The following is a 14,857-nucleotide window of genomic DNA, read 5'->3' on the forward strand; positions in this document are numbered from 1 at the left end:
ATTTTCTCTGTCAAGGAATCAGAAAGTAATGCATGGAAGAAACAGATTGTCCACCCTACCAAAAGTGCCACCATCGTGCAAACTTGTCCATCTCCATCCTTACCCTGATCCTGGACCTGCCCATGTGAAACCTGCATTGCTGATGGTGCCTGGGAGAAGGCGTTGAGAACCGCGAGCCCGCCATCCGTGAGGCCTGACGTGGGTGCGTACATCACCGCGTGCGAACTGGGATACATCATGTGTCCTCCCACCGTGGTTGGCACGGATGAAGTCATGATAGTAGCTGGCAAGGTCACTGGCAGGACAGAAAGAAAAAGGGGTGAACTCAGACAGAGGGTGCCGCTCCAACAGGGTCACAGTCAGCCCCCACACCCCTTTCAGTCAGTTGTCTCCTTGCTTAACGTGCTAGTCAAGCTGCTATCAAGTGCATGGGGCTTGGGAAAAAATGTGTGGAAAACCTGGTCCTTGTTCGTGGTGCCTATCTGCCACATAACCATTTCCAGCGGAGAGGTTAGACTGGCCTGTTGCAGCAAAAGCAACAACCCCTCTCGTAGACTAAAAAATGAATTACGCCATCAACAGTCATGGTCACCCTCCACATCACCACCTGTTAACAATTGGTGGGTTTGCATACACATGGCTGAGGCGGACATGTTGACCATGTGCGCAGGAGAAACTGAAATGCAAAGGGTACAGAGTACATTACTTTAACTGCTGCCCTTCACAAAACCTCACTGGGCAATCAGCACTGCAGAGCTTGCCATAAACAGGTCGCAGCTTCAGTCACTATTTTGACATTTTAGACACCCAGTTCTAGGATATGATGGCTCTTTTATCAATTCCTGTGCTGTGCATTTTTTGCATTATACAATATTTTAACCTTTTTGTCTTCCTGTTGGTTCAATCTTCATGCAGAACATATAAGGAAAATTGGATTAGCATCAGAGAAAGGAGGAGTGAAAACTGATGGGAGATGTCAATAATTTAAGATGCAGATGATACTGTATTACTGGTAGAAGGCAGTAATGAATGGGAATGACTCCTGATGAAAGTGGAAGAAGAAAGCACAAAAGCAGGACTGCAGCTGAACATTAAGAAAACAAAAATCACTACAACAGAAGTGTGCGACTTTAAGGTCAACAATGAGAAATTGACATTGTGAAAGAGTTTACATACCTCGGCTCAGTCATCAATTCAAATGGAGACTGAAACCAGGAAATTAGAAGAAAACTGAGACTAGGAAGGAATAAGAAAAGACAATCAAGTGCAAGGATGTTGCACTGGAGATGAAGGTTGAGATCATCCACACTACTGTATTCCCAATCACTATACGTGGGTGTGGAAACTGGACAGTGAAGAAAGCTGACAGGAAGAAAATTGATGTGTTTGAAGGACGGTGCTGGAGGAGAGCTTTGCAAATACTCTGAACTGACAGAAAGATGAACAATGGATCAAATCAAGCCAGAACCTTTCTTTGAGACAATTATGGGACTGCAGCTGTCATACTTTGGGCACTTCACGAGAAGGCAAAACTCCCCAGAGAAGACAATCATGCTAGGGAAAGTTGAAGGCAGAAGAAGAAAAGGAAGAGCAGCTATGACATGGATGGACTCCATCGGGGAAGCCGCAGCCTTGAATTTAGAACAGCTAAGCAGGGATGTCTTGGATGGGACACTTTGGAAGGCTTTCATTCATAGGGTTGCCATAAGTCAGAGATAACTAGCAAAATTCTTTTTGATATTAACTGTGTTTTCAAATGGCATTTTAGTTTTTTAACAGTTTGTAATCAGCCCAGAGAACATTACTGGCAGACCCAAAATGTAGTAATTAAATGCATGTGCCAGAAGACAGATACTGCCTTTGGCAGCTGCTTTATATGGCAAAAGCAGGCACATGTGTGCATGTGTGACAACTGCGATGCGCCAGCAGGACTTGGATCCTTCTCTGCAGACCCAGATCTCTCTCTCTCTCTTCATGCTGGCTCCAAGAGAATTTAGCTGACTCCCAAAGTGTAAAATAAAAAATGGCACTCCTGCATTTTTTTCGTGCGTGAACATATATACATATACCTAGTAACAAAAGGCTAGATTTAAATGGTTCAGCTGAAAATGCTATGCAGAGTAGAGAAACCCTGCAGAACAGAGTGAGCGGTGGAATGTTGCAGAGGGAAGGATCTCCAAATACTGGGCTGAGGGCTCTTCCATGGTGGAACACTTCCTCTTCTGGAAGGCAGATCCTGGATCACACCCAAAGACTCAACATGTGCCATTTGAAGACTTGGACATACATGTGTTATGAGCAGGTAGCTAGGAGTGCCTGCCATTCTCCCTTAAGAATACAGTTGGGTTTGCCACCACGCAGTAAATGAAAACAATTTTAAATGGTTGATTTGGAAACAGGCAAGATTTCATCTGCTCATCAATATTATTTTGACCAGAGGGTTTTTATGAGGATATTGACATCTCCTAAACCCACTAGATGGCACTGTATCATCAAACTTTCACAGGGGCTCTTTTGCTAAACTATTAGCACTTGACTGGACAAAGGGCTCTTGAACTCAAAGAAGACTCTGTGACCTTGTGGACAAGTGCAGAGCAGCATCTGGGACAAGAATAATTTAGAATAAGCTCTAATTGTTGTAGGACCAGATGATCATGTCCATCACTCTATCAATGTCTTGCAGCAGGAGAGAGGAAATGGAGAGTTAAAGCATTGGAAGGGACCTTGGAGGTCATCTACTCTAACCTCCTGCTTGAAGGCAGGGCCTGAAATCCAGGGTGCGACGACAGCATCCTAGACAGGTGGACTACCTAGCTCTGGCTTATATAACTCCAAGCAAAGAAGGATATATGCTTCAGAGGCAGTGTGTCTGAAAACTGAAAAGCTCACACCATGTGGAGGTTTCTCCTGGCACTCAGCCAGAATCTGATCCCCTGCAATTTCCACCCATTGGGTTCCAGTCTGAAATGGGGGGAAAAAACACGCTGTTCTGTCTTGCAAGGTGGCTGTGTATAGGTCAGGGATGGGGAAACTCCATGAGCCAGATGCAGTTTTGGGGGCTGCCCCATCTAGTCAGTAGCAAACTTCTGTTGCTGTTATTAAAAGGCAGTTAACCTGTAAATACCCTGAGAAGAATCCAGCCGTTGCAGAGATTTTGAGCTGCATAGTCTGCAGACAGGAAAGCTCCTGCTCAGAACAGAGATGTGCACATTTTGGAGGCAGGGAGGCCTGCTTCCTTGTGAGCAGATATGCAGAGGCTTGGCATTTTGGATACCGTTACCATTTGACAGTGTTGCGGAGTGACTGAAGCTTGCTTGCCCCTGAGTAGACATGCAGAAGCCTTGTCCTGCTTACTTCTGAGTAGGCTGAAAAGTCATAGTATTTACATGTGGCCCCAGCCATGGTGTCTCTGCTGGGCTGTGACCCTCAAGACCTTTCCCGTTTCACATTCTGGACCTCAGTCTGAAAAGGGCTTCCCATCCCAGTGGTGGCTGCTGGGCAGCTGTTTACCTGTCCCGCTGGAAGAGGTCTGGGTGAGGTCAGTGCTGCTATCACTTGTGGGAGACGTCTGCTGGGGGGCCTGATGCACCTGGATGGCTTGCACGGGCACTTGCTGGGTCACCGTGCCACCTGGGAAGTGAGAAGCATTCGTGTTAATGTGTGGCTTGGGTTGGTTCCTTTCAGCTCATTATGAAAGTTCTTTACACACTTGTCCAGGCATCAATTGTATCATAACCCAAGTTACCCAGCTGGGTTAGCCACTGGCCACCGCAATAGCAGACACTGCAAGCAATTGCAGGAAAAAGTCAACCTGTAATTCAGGAAGCCATCAGGAGGTTTACACTGAAAACATAACAGGAATGCACTGAAATGAATTGTCTCTGCAAGCAGGAGACAGCTTTTGTAATTTTGGGAGCTGTTCTATGACATAAGAAGACCAATTGTAAAAAATTACAGGAGCAGGCATATATCCAAAACTGGCCCTAATTTCACCTTAAAAGTGAGTAAGACAAAGTAGTGTGTTTTGAGAAATGACCACCACAACCACACAAATGTGCTAATATGATGCGAAAGTTGGTATTACAGGAAAAAATTTCTTGAGATCGACCCACATACACACTGTGTGAGAGAGAATATCTTGCGATACAGCTCAGAAAGAGCCCCCACGCATTCATTTCCAGCATAAAGTTGCTATGCTGTCAATGGATTTGGGGTGGAATTGGCCCCTTACCAAATGTTTCTGGAACTTTTAAAGATCAACCAATCAGCTGAATTTAAGAGCCCTGCTGGATCACATCAAAGGTCAATCTATTGCCTTTTGCAACAGGCATTAGCTGAACCCTGCTGATTAGACCCACTGACCAGGCTTGAAGAAAATACACCCTGCCCCTATCTCCCTAAGAACTGATATTCAACAGAGATGCTGCCCTTGGAAAGTTCCTTTTTGCTATGACAGCACAGAATACGCCCACAGTCCTGCCTTGGATTAGATACAATGCCTTCGCCCAGCAAAACATAAGAGCAAAGAGAAAAGCCAAACACAAGCAGAAAATATGTATAAGTTACATTCAAGGTATCATTATTTGCATTTATTTATTTATCTATCACTATTTCCACATATAGACCACCCTTCCCATTAGGGTCCCAGGGTGAAGTACAGACATATTGATAAATAATATAAAACAATTTAAAACCACCATTGAGAAGGAAAGCCATTAGCTCAACTAAACAACCACCTTCATGAAAACTCCTCCTCCAACTATCCACTTTTCTCTATACAATATTTTTCTTTCTGCAACTGTTTTGTTTTATAATACAAGTCTACAGGTTGGGCTCATTTTGTTTAACTAATTGTATGTAAACTGCCCTAGGAGATCTTTTAGTTGAAGAGTAGGACAAAAATGTTTTAAACAAATAAATCTTAAATTAAATGTTCCATTGAAATCACAACCCCAAGGCTTCATCCCCTTTCAAAGGCCTGGATGTATGCCTTGACCAAGCAAGTACTGTTGCAGAACCACACCTCAGAATGTAGGGAATTCCACTAACTCAGGGGCCAACACAAAAAAGACCCTTTCATGTGCTGCTGCCCATCTTCAGAGGAAGCAGCATTGATAACAAGGTATCTCAGGCTGATCTAAACAGGGGCTGGTACATAAGGAAGGAAATGCTCTTTCAGATAATTACCAGGCAAGTTGTCTGGGGCTTTGTATGCTGATGCATTAACTTGGCTCCAAAACAAAAGGAAAACCTGTACAAATCCTTTAAGGCTGGGTGATATAGATGCATAGAGTATCAGAGTTACAAGGGGCCAGAGGGCCATCCAGTCCAATCCCCTGCTCAGTGCAGGATTCCAAGTTAAACCAACCCTCTCCGATGGCTATCCAGCTGCAGCTTGAATGCCTCTAGTGTAGGAGAGCCCACAACCTCCTGGGATAACAGGTACCACTGAGCCTTAACAATGCTACCTGTCAGCACCGAGTCTGCTCCTTCCAAACCGACTTCAGTGGCAGTCTCACGCAGCAATCTTTGCAACACTCCACTGAAAGAGCCCTGCCACTTGACCAGCGGTTGCCCATGCTTTATCTTTGGCTGGACTGCGGCACTTTCAGGACTGCAGATGGCAGAATGAATGTTTGAAAGCTCCCCCACATAAACATGTTCCTCATATTGTTTCTACTCGGAGACTTTCATTTTGATTTTTTACGATGGGGAGAAATGTTCAAGTTCCCTTCTCAAGGGCCGAAGACCAGCAACAAACCCATCACATGTGCATGCTGATCAGGTAGGCCAGCTTTACATTATAGCCAGGATTGGAGGTAAGCCAACAGAGAGGGGCTGATGACATCGCAGCTGCCTGGCTGTCTTGCACAAGAGTGGCTCTTTTGGAATCTGACCAACAAAACATAGCTCTGCACTGATGGTTCAAGTTCTTGACATCTGAAAAGAGTTATTTATCATCTTAGGGGGGACTGTGGAATATCACAGATCCCGGAAGAGAGGATTTAGAAGAGATGTAGGATGTTCTAGTGACATCGGGGTCAGTCCTACTATTAGGCAGAGTAGTAGAGCTGATTTTAGGTGTTCTGCAAAACAAACAAAGAGTTAGTTAGTTATTTAGTTAGTTAGTTAGTTGTTTGTTTGTTTGTTTCTGCCAGGGAGTTGGAGAATCATTTTTGGGATTTTCTCCCTCATAGGTCAAAAGAACATGACCAGCCATGGCTAATGTGGGGGGACAACCAAGGCAGCTAAAAAGAACATTGCAGTAGTGTAAGTAACCTCCAGTGCAATGTCAAACCTGTTTGCTGCCACAGGGAATCCCATTCATACCTGCAAGTGCTGTTGGCTCGCTTGGCACTAGAGCTCACTTACTTATCTTAGTGGTAGTGGAAGCAGCACCACTAGCTGCTCTGCCTTGAGCACCAAAATCTCCTAGGTTGGCCCCATATGGCATCTATTGCTATCATTATTATGCATAATAGCTAGGCCATAGAGCTTACTTATCTACCTTAGTATCTCGGCTACTCTGTACCATAAAGCAGCTGATGACAGCTGAAGTCACTTCGCGCTTCTGTTGAGGGCGTGTGTAAAGTCAGGACCAGAACCTGGCTAGGCCTGCAAGTATCTGCAGAACCAGAGACACCTCTGGAGGCACTTGCAGGGAAAGTTGAGAGTCAAACATGCAGTGCAGCTGGGGCCATGGAAACCAACATAAAAGGCCTCTCTGCATTGCTGCTCTCTGCTACAGCAACACAAGCTGCCTCAGTGACTCTCTGGTGTTTTGGCATCCTGCATCACTGAGCCCTGAACCTTTTGTTCCTGCCTGCTTCTGCCCCCATCCATTTCCAGCCACCCCACCCTTCCATCCTGGCCAAATCTACTCTACTGCCCCCCAGTACTTGACTCCTGGACCATGTTTGTGAACTGTGCTACCTTTCTGTGCCATATTGGACTGTGGGATTTCCCCCCTGGCAGTGGCCTTGGTCTGTCATCCCATTCTTGTCTCCAAATCTTGCCTAGCACCAGCGCCTGGGTCCCCGCATTCTGCCTGTCCACACCTGCTGCCCACATCCTGGACCTTACACTTTTCAGCAGAAGAGACTTGTCTCCTTCCAAAGCTTCTAGAGGGGGACAAGGCTATCCCCTGCTGTTGATACATGTGAAGAAAAGCACATAGACAATCGTCACCCAGAATCAAAGCCAGACTTTCCCTATAATAGATGTGGTGGCCAAACCTGTAAAAGTCTGGAAGGTATTAAGAAGATGTAATGAACGGCAAGGGGGACAGGAGAGGGAAGGTGCACTCTGACTCCCATCACTGCTGGCCATCGTATCATTTGCTGGCTGGGAATGATGGAACCTGCAGCCCAACACATCTGGAGAAACTTTAGAGTTGGAGAAGGCTGTCCTATAACCCTCAGCTGAGCAGGACTATGTTAGTTTCAACTTCTTTTTCCATCAGCGAACTCCCCACCATTCAATGCACAGGATGTTTATATCCCAAGAAATATTTACACACACTACCCAAACCAAAATGATCCTCCCTGCCTGCACAGCAACCAACCCCATGTGCACAGAAACAACACAGTGGGAGGCCAAGAGGAAAGCAGCTGGTTCCACTGCTACGAAAGCATTCAGTTAGCTATTGTCTTTCAGCATGAAAGGATGGACTTTTGCCCTTTTCAACCAGGTATTTTGGACAGGCCATGCAGATCTAAACCCACCACCCTATAGCCTTGCCTACTCTATTAGCCCCACTTTAATTTTTTTTTCAACCTATTTTAAGTCAAAAACATAGAACTTCCATCAGTTCCAGCCTTCTGATGCTAGTATTATCCAACTGGGCGATATCCTCAAGAGACAGCAGAGCTGCATCCCATGGAAAAATGGAGGACATTAGATTCCTTGTTCCATAACTCTCTCTTTTTCAAAACAGAAAAGCAAAAAGTAGGATGTATGTCATGCTATACCATTCCTTGATTAGCAGAAGAGCTACCTCCACAGGGCCACGCAAACATAGAGCACTTATAAAAAGTAAAGGTAAAGGTTCCCCTTGATGTTAAGTCCAGTCATGCCTGACTCTAGGAGGCGGTGCTCATCTCCGTTTCCTAGCTGAGGGAGCCAGCATTTGTCTGCAGACAGTCTCCGTGGTCATGTGGCCGGCATGACTAAACACCGAAGTGCACGGAATGCTGTTACCTGCCCACCAAAGTGGTACCTTTTTATCTACTTGCATTTGCATGCTTTCGAACTGCAAGGTTGGCAGCTGCTGGGACGGAGCAATTGGAACTCACCCCGTTGTGCAGATTCGAACCGGTGACCTTTCGATCAACGAGCTCAGCAGCACAGCAGTTGAAACCACTGCGCCACCTGCATCCCCTAGAGCCCATATACAGGGTTGCTAAAATGAAATTTCTTACTTTTCATATGGAAATGACTCCATTTCACTAGGCTTCAACCTAATAGTTCCCCCACACTTATTCGTCCCCTGCGCTGTGTCTTCAGGACTATGGTAACTCTATGACTATCGGTGGTTTCAACCTGTTATGGGAGTAGCAAGGTAGCCACTTTGCCCCCTTGCCCACCAAAAGTGCGTGTGGGTACCATGATTTATATAAGCAACTCACTATGTAGATGACCACGGGCCCGGCCCTGCAAACTAATTTGGTGGTTCTGCAGTACTGCTGGAAGACCCCCTACCTGCATTGCAGCAGGACTGCGGAATTCTGTGCACCTTGTCTTCTAGGAAAAAAGGTTCCTTTTTTCAGCCACTTCATGTTAAATTTCAGCAGAAATTCCCTTTGTCCAATCATTGGTCTACCCATGCACCACGTCATGAGAACCAAGACAATATTGACTAACCCCTTTAACGCTACTGATGGGACTATTGCTTCCATGTTTTAGTCATAATTTTGGAGCTGAATATTTTAATGATAGCTGGATTTACCTCCATATGTATATGATTTTTAAACAAATAAATAAATACATGAGAAATATATCAAACATGTATGAAGCAATGGCTTAGGATGGACCCCAATGGATTAAACCAAAGGCTTCTCTAACCCAGGACTCTGTCCATGCAGTAGCCAACCAACCGTCCATGGGAAGCCCGTAAACAGGGAAGCAGTAGCTTCTTGCTGCTCATGTTTCCCAGCCACTGGCATGCAGAGCTACACTGCCTCCAGTACTGAAGCCAATACACAGCCTTCATAACTAGTAGCCATTGACTACCTTACGCTCCATGATTTCCCATCCCTGCACTCTCAATGGAATGATTTGGCTGCAACAGGCACTCCTGTCGGCTTTTACACCAGCACTTGAGATCCCAGAGCAAAAGTCCACTACATTTGTGCACCTGCGAAGGCAACTACTTCTGCAACATGAATTCTGTACTTCTAAAACTAACCACAAATGAGCAAAACCACTAATTTCTGGAACTGGGCAGGTCAGCAGAATCCACCCAATGGAGCTGCACTGACTTGTCCTGATCTGTAAATACACATTTGTTCGTTTGCTGGGCTGTTTTTAGAATCGGGAAAGTCCCATCACACAAGTGGTCCCTCCCACAAGCCTAACGGAGCTAGCAGAGAAAGCCGCCTCAGGGGCTGCAGCCGGAAGCCACAAGATGACACCACCACTGCCATGATACCCAGTCCCACGCTGACTGATGGAAAGGGTGGTAAAATGCAAGTGTCTGGATAAACATGGGTGTAACAGCTGTTCACATCACAAGCAGAGGTGATGTCAAATGGTGCCTGCTAGGGCTGGAGCTCCAGATCTACTGTTTGGAGCCCCAAATATCTGGAAGATCAAGTGTCCTGGCCTTGGGCACTTGCTTAAATGAAAGTACACAGGCTGGATGATCTATGCTGCACCTGATCCCACCCACTACACAGGTGCTTCACCTCTCGCTGCCCCTACAACTTCTAATTTTTCTGCCTGAGATTTCTAAAAATCCTTGTTTCTGAAATTGTCGGCCCTCCTCCCTGCTGTCCACATATCCATTTTACAAACAGGAGCATCCTAAGCAGATGGGGCACACCAATCACACATGAACTTTAGAGTATATATAAATTAACGTATGCAGATATGTGTGTGTTTTTATCCTGTGGACCACTGGGACTCCAACTCGTTTCAGTACCGAGCACTGCACCTGTTCACAAGCAACCAGAATCCAGGAGGACAGCACAGCAGGATGCAGCTCTGAGTGCTTGTGGCACTAGAGGTCACCCCACCAAAGGGAAAAGGTTTCATGAGAACAGGCTGCTCCAGCAGACTACATAAAACATGTCCATGGGCACTGAATTTCTTGCACTGTTATTCAGCCCAGTAACCAAGTTCTTCCCTTGTGGTCTTCTCTAGATTTGCCTAATTCAATTCATTATACCACTATGAAGATATTACTGACTTGGTGGTGTTCTCCTGTTCTCAGCTCATTCTATTAAAGCAAGTGCATTACAGATCTCTGGGGTGCACTAAGGCAATGATGCAAGTTCCTTTCTTGGTCTCTTGCAATTGTGGGCTTTGGCACCTGCTTAGACAAGTTCAACCCGGGGCAGAAACAAGTGAGCTTGCACAGCTTGGGCCACAAAGGAACTATGTCACCTTGCAAGACCTTTTAAAAAATATTTTATTAGTTGATGCCACTCAACCTTTGTTCTGTATTTTATCTGTATTCTATTAGTATTGTATTTTTAATTGTAATCAGTTTTTTATTGTGGTTTTTATCTTATGATTGTGAGCCACCCAGAGGTGCTGTAGCACAACAGGTGGCATACAAATGTTTTAAATAAATAAATACAATTCTAGCCACAGAGCAAACCAAGGCAAGGGCACATCTTCAACCACTTAAAAGATACAGGGGGAATCAGAGGACCTGGCAGTGCCTGCCCCTCGTATCAGTGGAGGCTACAGATTGCCGGCCCTAAATGTGGTTGAAAAGGGCCACCAGTTTCAAGCACTTTGAGGGCAGCCAAAGCAGAGGCAGGGCTGTTGTACCTCTTTCCACCCAAAGGCCAATACTCATTCTGGAGAAGCTCTCTAGGGCCGCATTTCAGGGGTGAGAAGGCCAATATCAAAAGCAAAAGAGTGCAATATCAAACATGCCATCATATTTTAGCATAAAGCATTAAGTGAGGCCTTTGGAAAGGGTGACAGCTCAGTGGCAGAGCACCTGTTTGTGTGCAGAAGGTCCCAGATTCAGTCTCCATCATCACCAGGTAGGACTGGGAGAGACTGCTGTCAGTGTCAACCATACTGGGCCATATGGAACAGTTTGGTGTAGTTAAAAAGGTCAGTAAAACTAATTTAAAGGGTCAAGATATAGTTAAACTTCCATTCTGACTAGTTAAATTGTTCAGCTGTCAACTTTTGCTACAAAGGAGGTTAACTTTAATTTTTCTTTGAAGAGAAAAGAAAGAAATCCAGTTTTCCCAGGGCTTTTCTTGAAATAGCCACTGTACAGAGAATATTTAATTACTGAAAGCACAATCGGTACGCCTAGCTGGCCACTCCCATCTCTATCTTCTGATGTCCCATAAAACCCATCCTACAGTGGTCTTTTTATTACATTGCTTCATATTTTAAATGTGTTTTTAACGTTTCACACACACTCCAATGGGAGCTAACAAACAACACAAACAGATAAACAAAAAACCCCCCTCCCCAACAGAATAAAAACAGTTAAAGCATTTTTTTTAAACCAGCATACAGAACCAGATGTAAAAGCAGGCAAAATAAATCTAAGAACTGAATGTCTTTTCAGGGTAGCCAAAGAGGAAAGCAAGGTGGGCTTCAAACATTAAAAAATAAATAAATAACAGACTAGCTAGGGTAGAATAGAGAAAGAGCCCAATCTATCAGAGAGAACACTTTTATCAGCCTCCCAGAATGCCTTTCAAACAAGAAACAATCCGTGCCATGGGCTACTGGAGAACTAACACCGCAATAAAAGGTCACCAAACAATCTAATGGCAAGGAAGCTCAGACACCAACCATAAATAGCCATTCTGTCCCCAAAGCCTTCCAAGTGGAAAAATTCCCACGCTTCTAGTTTCCCTCTTCTCACTAAGGTTTTCACATTGCAGCGCACATAACCAGAAAGTGAATCCAGTCAGGCCCTGTGGGTCACAGACAGCGTTCAGGCCTCTTGCTCTGGGGTCCATTTCTCTTCGAGAAGGTACACAGACCAGAAATCAATCTGGGGCTGATGCTTCCATATATTTCCAACAAGTGTCACGCGGTTCTTTTTTAAAAAATGCAAAAATCAGGCATGCACTATTCATATCTGAAGGATGATGGAAGAAACATGTGGATATATGTGCAAAAATTCAGAAACCGGCCCTCTGTCCACCCAGCTGCCGCAGCTGGGATTAACACAGGCTCTTGGGATTCACACAGATTGTTGGGGCCTTCACGCTAAATATTTCCAAGAAACCTGTGAGTTTCCCTCTTGTTCTGGAAGCTTCAGTACGTGACTGAAAACACACAGGATAGCAAAGGGTTGCCTCCTGCAATATGCTGTTTATCGTGCTGTTCAAAGTCTGTGGATTACCAATCCACTACTCACATTTTAAAGCTTATGCAGCCACCAAAGCAAGCATGGTTTGGAAAGAAAGCTGAGGTTCTATTGTTCCGTATGGTTTTAGGTTTTACCAAAGCAGGTGAAAATTGATGACCAGCCTGAAATGATTAAACAGTTTTCCTGCTGATGCTTGTTGCATTAAAGGTCCAAGTGCTGTTTGTTTGTCTATTTATTTATTTAATTATTTAAAACTTTTGTAGACCATCCCATTACCAAACTCTCAGGACAGTTTAACAATACAAAATGTTACAAAAAACACCACAGTGTCCTAAAATTTAGATAATAATAAAATCCCAATTAAATCAGTAAGGTCTTAAAACATTGGGAAAATAAAAAAGTTTTGGCCTGGTATCAAAAAGAATAAAGTGATGGCACCAGGCGAACCTCTCTGAGGAGTGAATTCCACAACTGGGGGTGCCACCACAGAGAAGGCCCTTCTCCAGGTAGTCACCCTCCTAATCTCCTTTGGGGAGGGCACCTGGAGAAGGGCGTCTGCCCCAGATCTTAAGGGGTGGGTGGGCACATAGGGAAGGAGACGCTCCTTCAAGTCACCAGGCTGCCTTTTGTTGCCACAAGGCTATATCCGCTTCTCCCCTTTCCCTAATATTGCAAGCTGGAAGCTGGAAGGGCTGTTGCTGTCTGGTAAACTGAGATATATTGGTCAATTTTGCAGAGCAGATGCCCATCATGACAATCCACATAGTTATATCCCTGAGGAGAGGACAAAAATGCATGTGCCCATTTTGATCCATATCAGCAAACCAGTTCTCACAGTCTTCCTCTCCACTAGGAGCATGTGTAGCTAATAGGTCTGAATCACACATTCAAAAGCACCCCAAATGCTTTGCAAAAAGGCTCGCTATGTTGCTGCTGGTAAAATGTGTTTCTACTCCCACCTCCTGCTACTGCAAGAATTGCGACTATGCTCAGAGGGGACAGGAAAGCCCTGGTTCTACCACTATGCCACTGGTGACAGAGCCCATGCTTTGCATGCAGAAGATCCCTGGCCCAATTCCCAGCATTTCCAGGTAGGACCAGAAAGAATCTTGTCTGATGGAGAAACACTGCTGGTTGCTGTCAACAATATCAGGCTACCTGGCCAAGGGTCTGGCTCAGCAAAAGGCAGGATTCTATGTCCTAAGGTTCAAAACAGCTGCTGCTTTCGGCCATCCCGCTACTTTCCAGGGATAGGTATTCTCCTTTCTCAGCTGCAACAACCACACACATGGCCAGCGGGAGGCAGAAGCTCATCTCTCCACCAGTAATACTGGGGTCAATAATATTGGGGTAGAGGGTCCCATGGTCTGACTCAGTGTAACGCAGCTTCCAACACTTCTAACATGGAACTGCTTCAGAAGGTGAAAGACTCCAAAGCAACCCTCCTGAAGTGGCTGTACTGGGAGGGGAGGCCAACAGCCTCAACATATGCATCCTTCCGTCATGTCACTCTCCTGACATCACCAGAAAGGCAGAGAATCCACATTCAGTAGGGGTTTCCTGCACACCATCTCAGTTCTAGGTTCCACGTTTTCCTTTCACTATGCGAACGCCAATGTCACTGGTCACAGGATTTGAGTGCCAAAAACTATTTGGCTCCAGAAGCTGTCCAGCTCAGAGTCCTTCTGGCATCATCGCAAGTTATTCTGAAACTACGGAAAATCAAAATCACAAGAACAGCTTCCTAATATAGCAGACAAAATTCTCCACCAGTGGTGAAAAAATACAAAATCCACAGCCAGAAAAAGCCTGTATTATAACACCAACAAAAATATTATTAAAGAGCAAGCAAACTTTTGAGTTCCTGAGAACTCTTCATCAGACTTCTTGGGAACTCAGGTATTGAGTTGTAGTCCAAAACTAAAAGCAAGGAGAAGGGGAAAGCTGCAGTATCTGGTTATGAACTTAAAACAAAATGTGGGGTGAGGCAGCAGATTTCAACAGAAAGATAGGCCACTTAGCACTGTCCAAACATTTTGGACTACAGTGTCCAGCAGCCACAACCAGCAAGATTCTTCATCAGGAGTTGTAATTCAAAACAGCTGAACCACATCAGGTTGCCTACCCCTGGATCAGGCTGTAGTTGTTTGCACTATGCAGGTTTCAAGTTGCACCTAGGGCTGCAAGCTGGGCTGGAGAAACATGCAACAGACCGTTCATTTTTGAGAACTTAATATCCAGCTGTTGCTCAAGACCATCTCCATCCTTCGTAAAATAGGCAGCACTGAACATCTGATTGTAAACCAACTCCAAGAAAACCAGAAAACTCCACACTGC

The 14,857-nt window shown here is 45.1% G+C and overlaps 1 protein-coding gene across 7 annotated transcripts in view; it reads right to left on the reverse strand.

Moving 5' to 3' along the window:
* SRF (serum response factor) overlaps positions 1-14,857 on the reverse strand; it is a 75,511-nt gene that overhangs the window by 11,221 nt on the left and 49,433 nt on the right. For all 7 annotated transcript variants that reach the window (XM_044429151.1, XM_044429152.1, XM_044429156.1 and 4 more), the window contains 2 exons: positions 3,511-3,630; positions 104-295 (listed from right to left, as the gene is read on the reverse strand). In XM_044429151.1, the coding sequence (XP_044285086.1) occupies positions 104-295; positions 3,511-3,630 (312 nt within the window). The remainder of the gene's footprint in view (positions 1-103; positions 296-3,510; positions 3,631-14,857) is intronic.

The sequence above is a fragment of the Varanus komodoensis genome, unplaced genomic scaffold, assembly GCF_004798865.1.
Source record: "Varanus komodoensis strain SLA01 unplaced genomic scaffold, ASM479886v1 scaffold2, whole genome shotgun sequence".
NCBI lineage: Eukaryota > Metazoa > Chordata > Lepidosauria > Squamata > Varanidae > Varanus > Varanus komodoensis.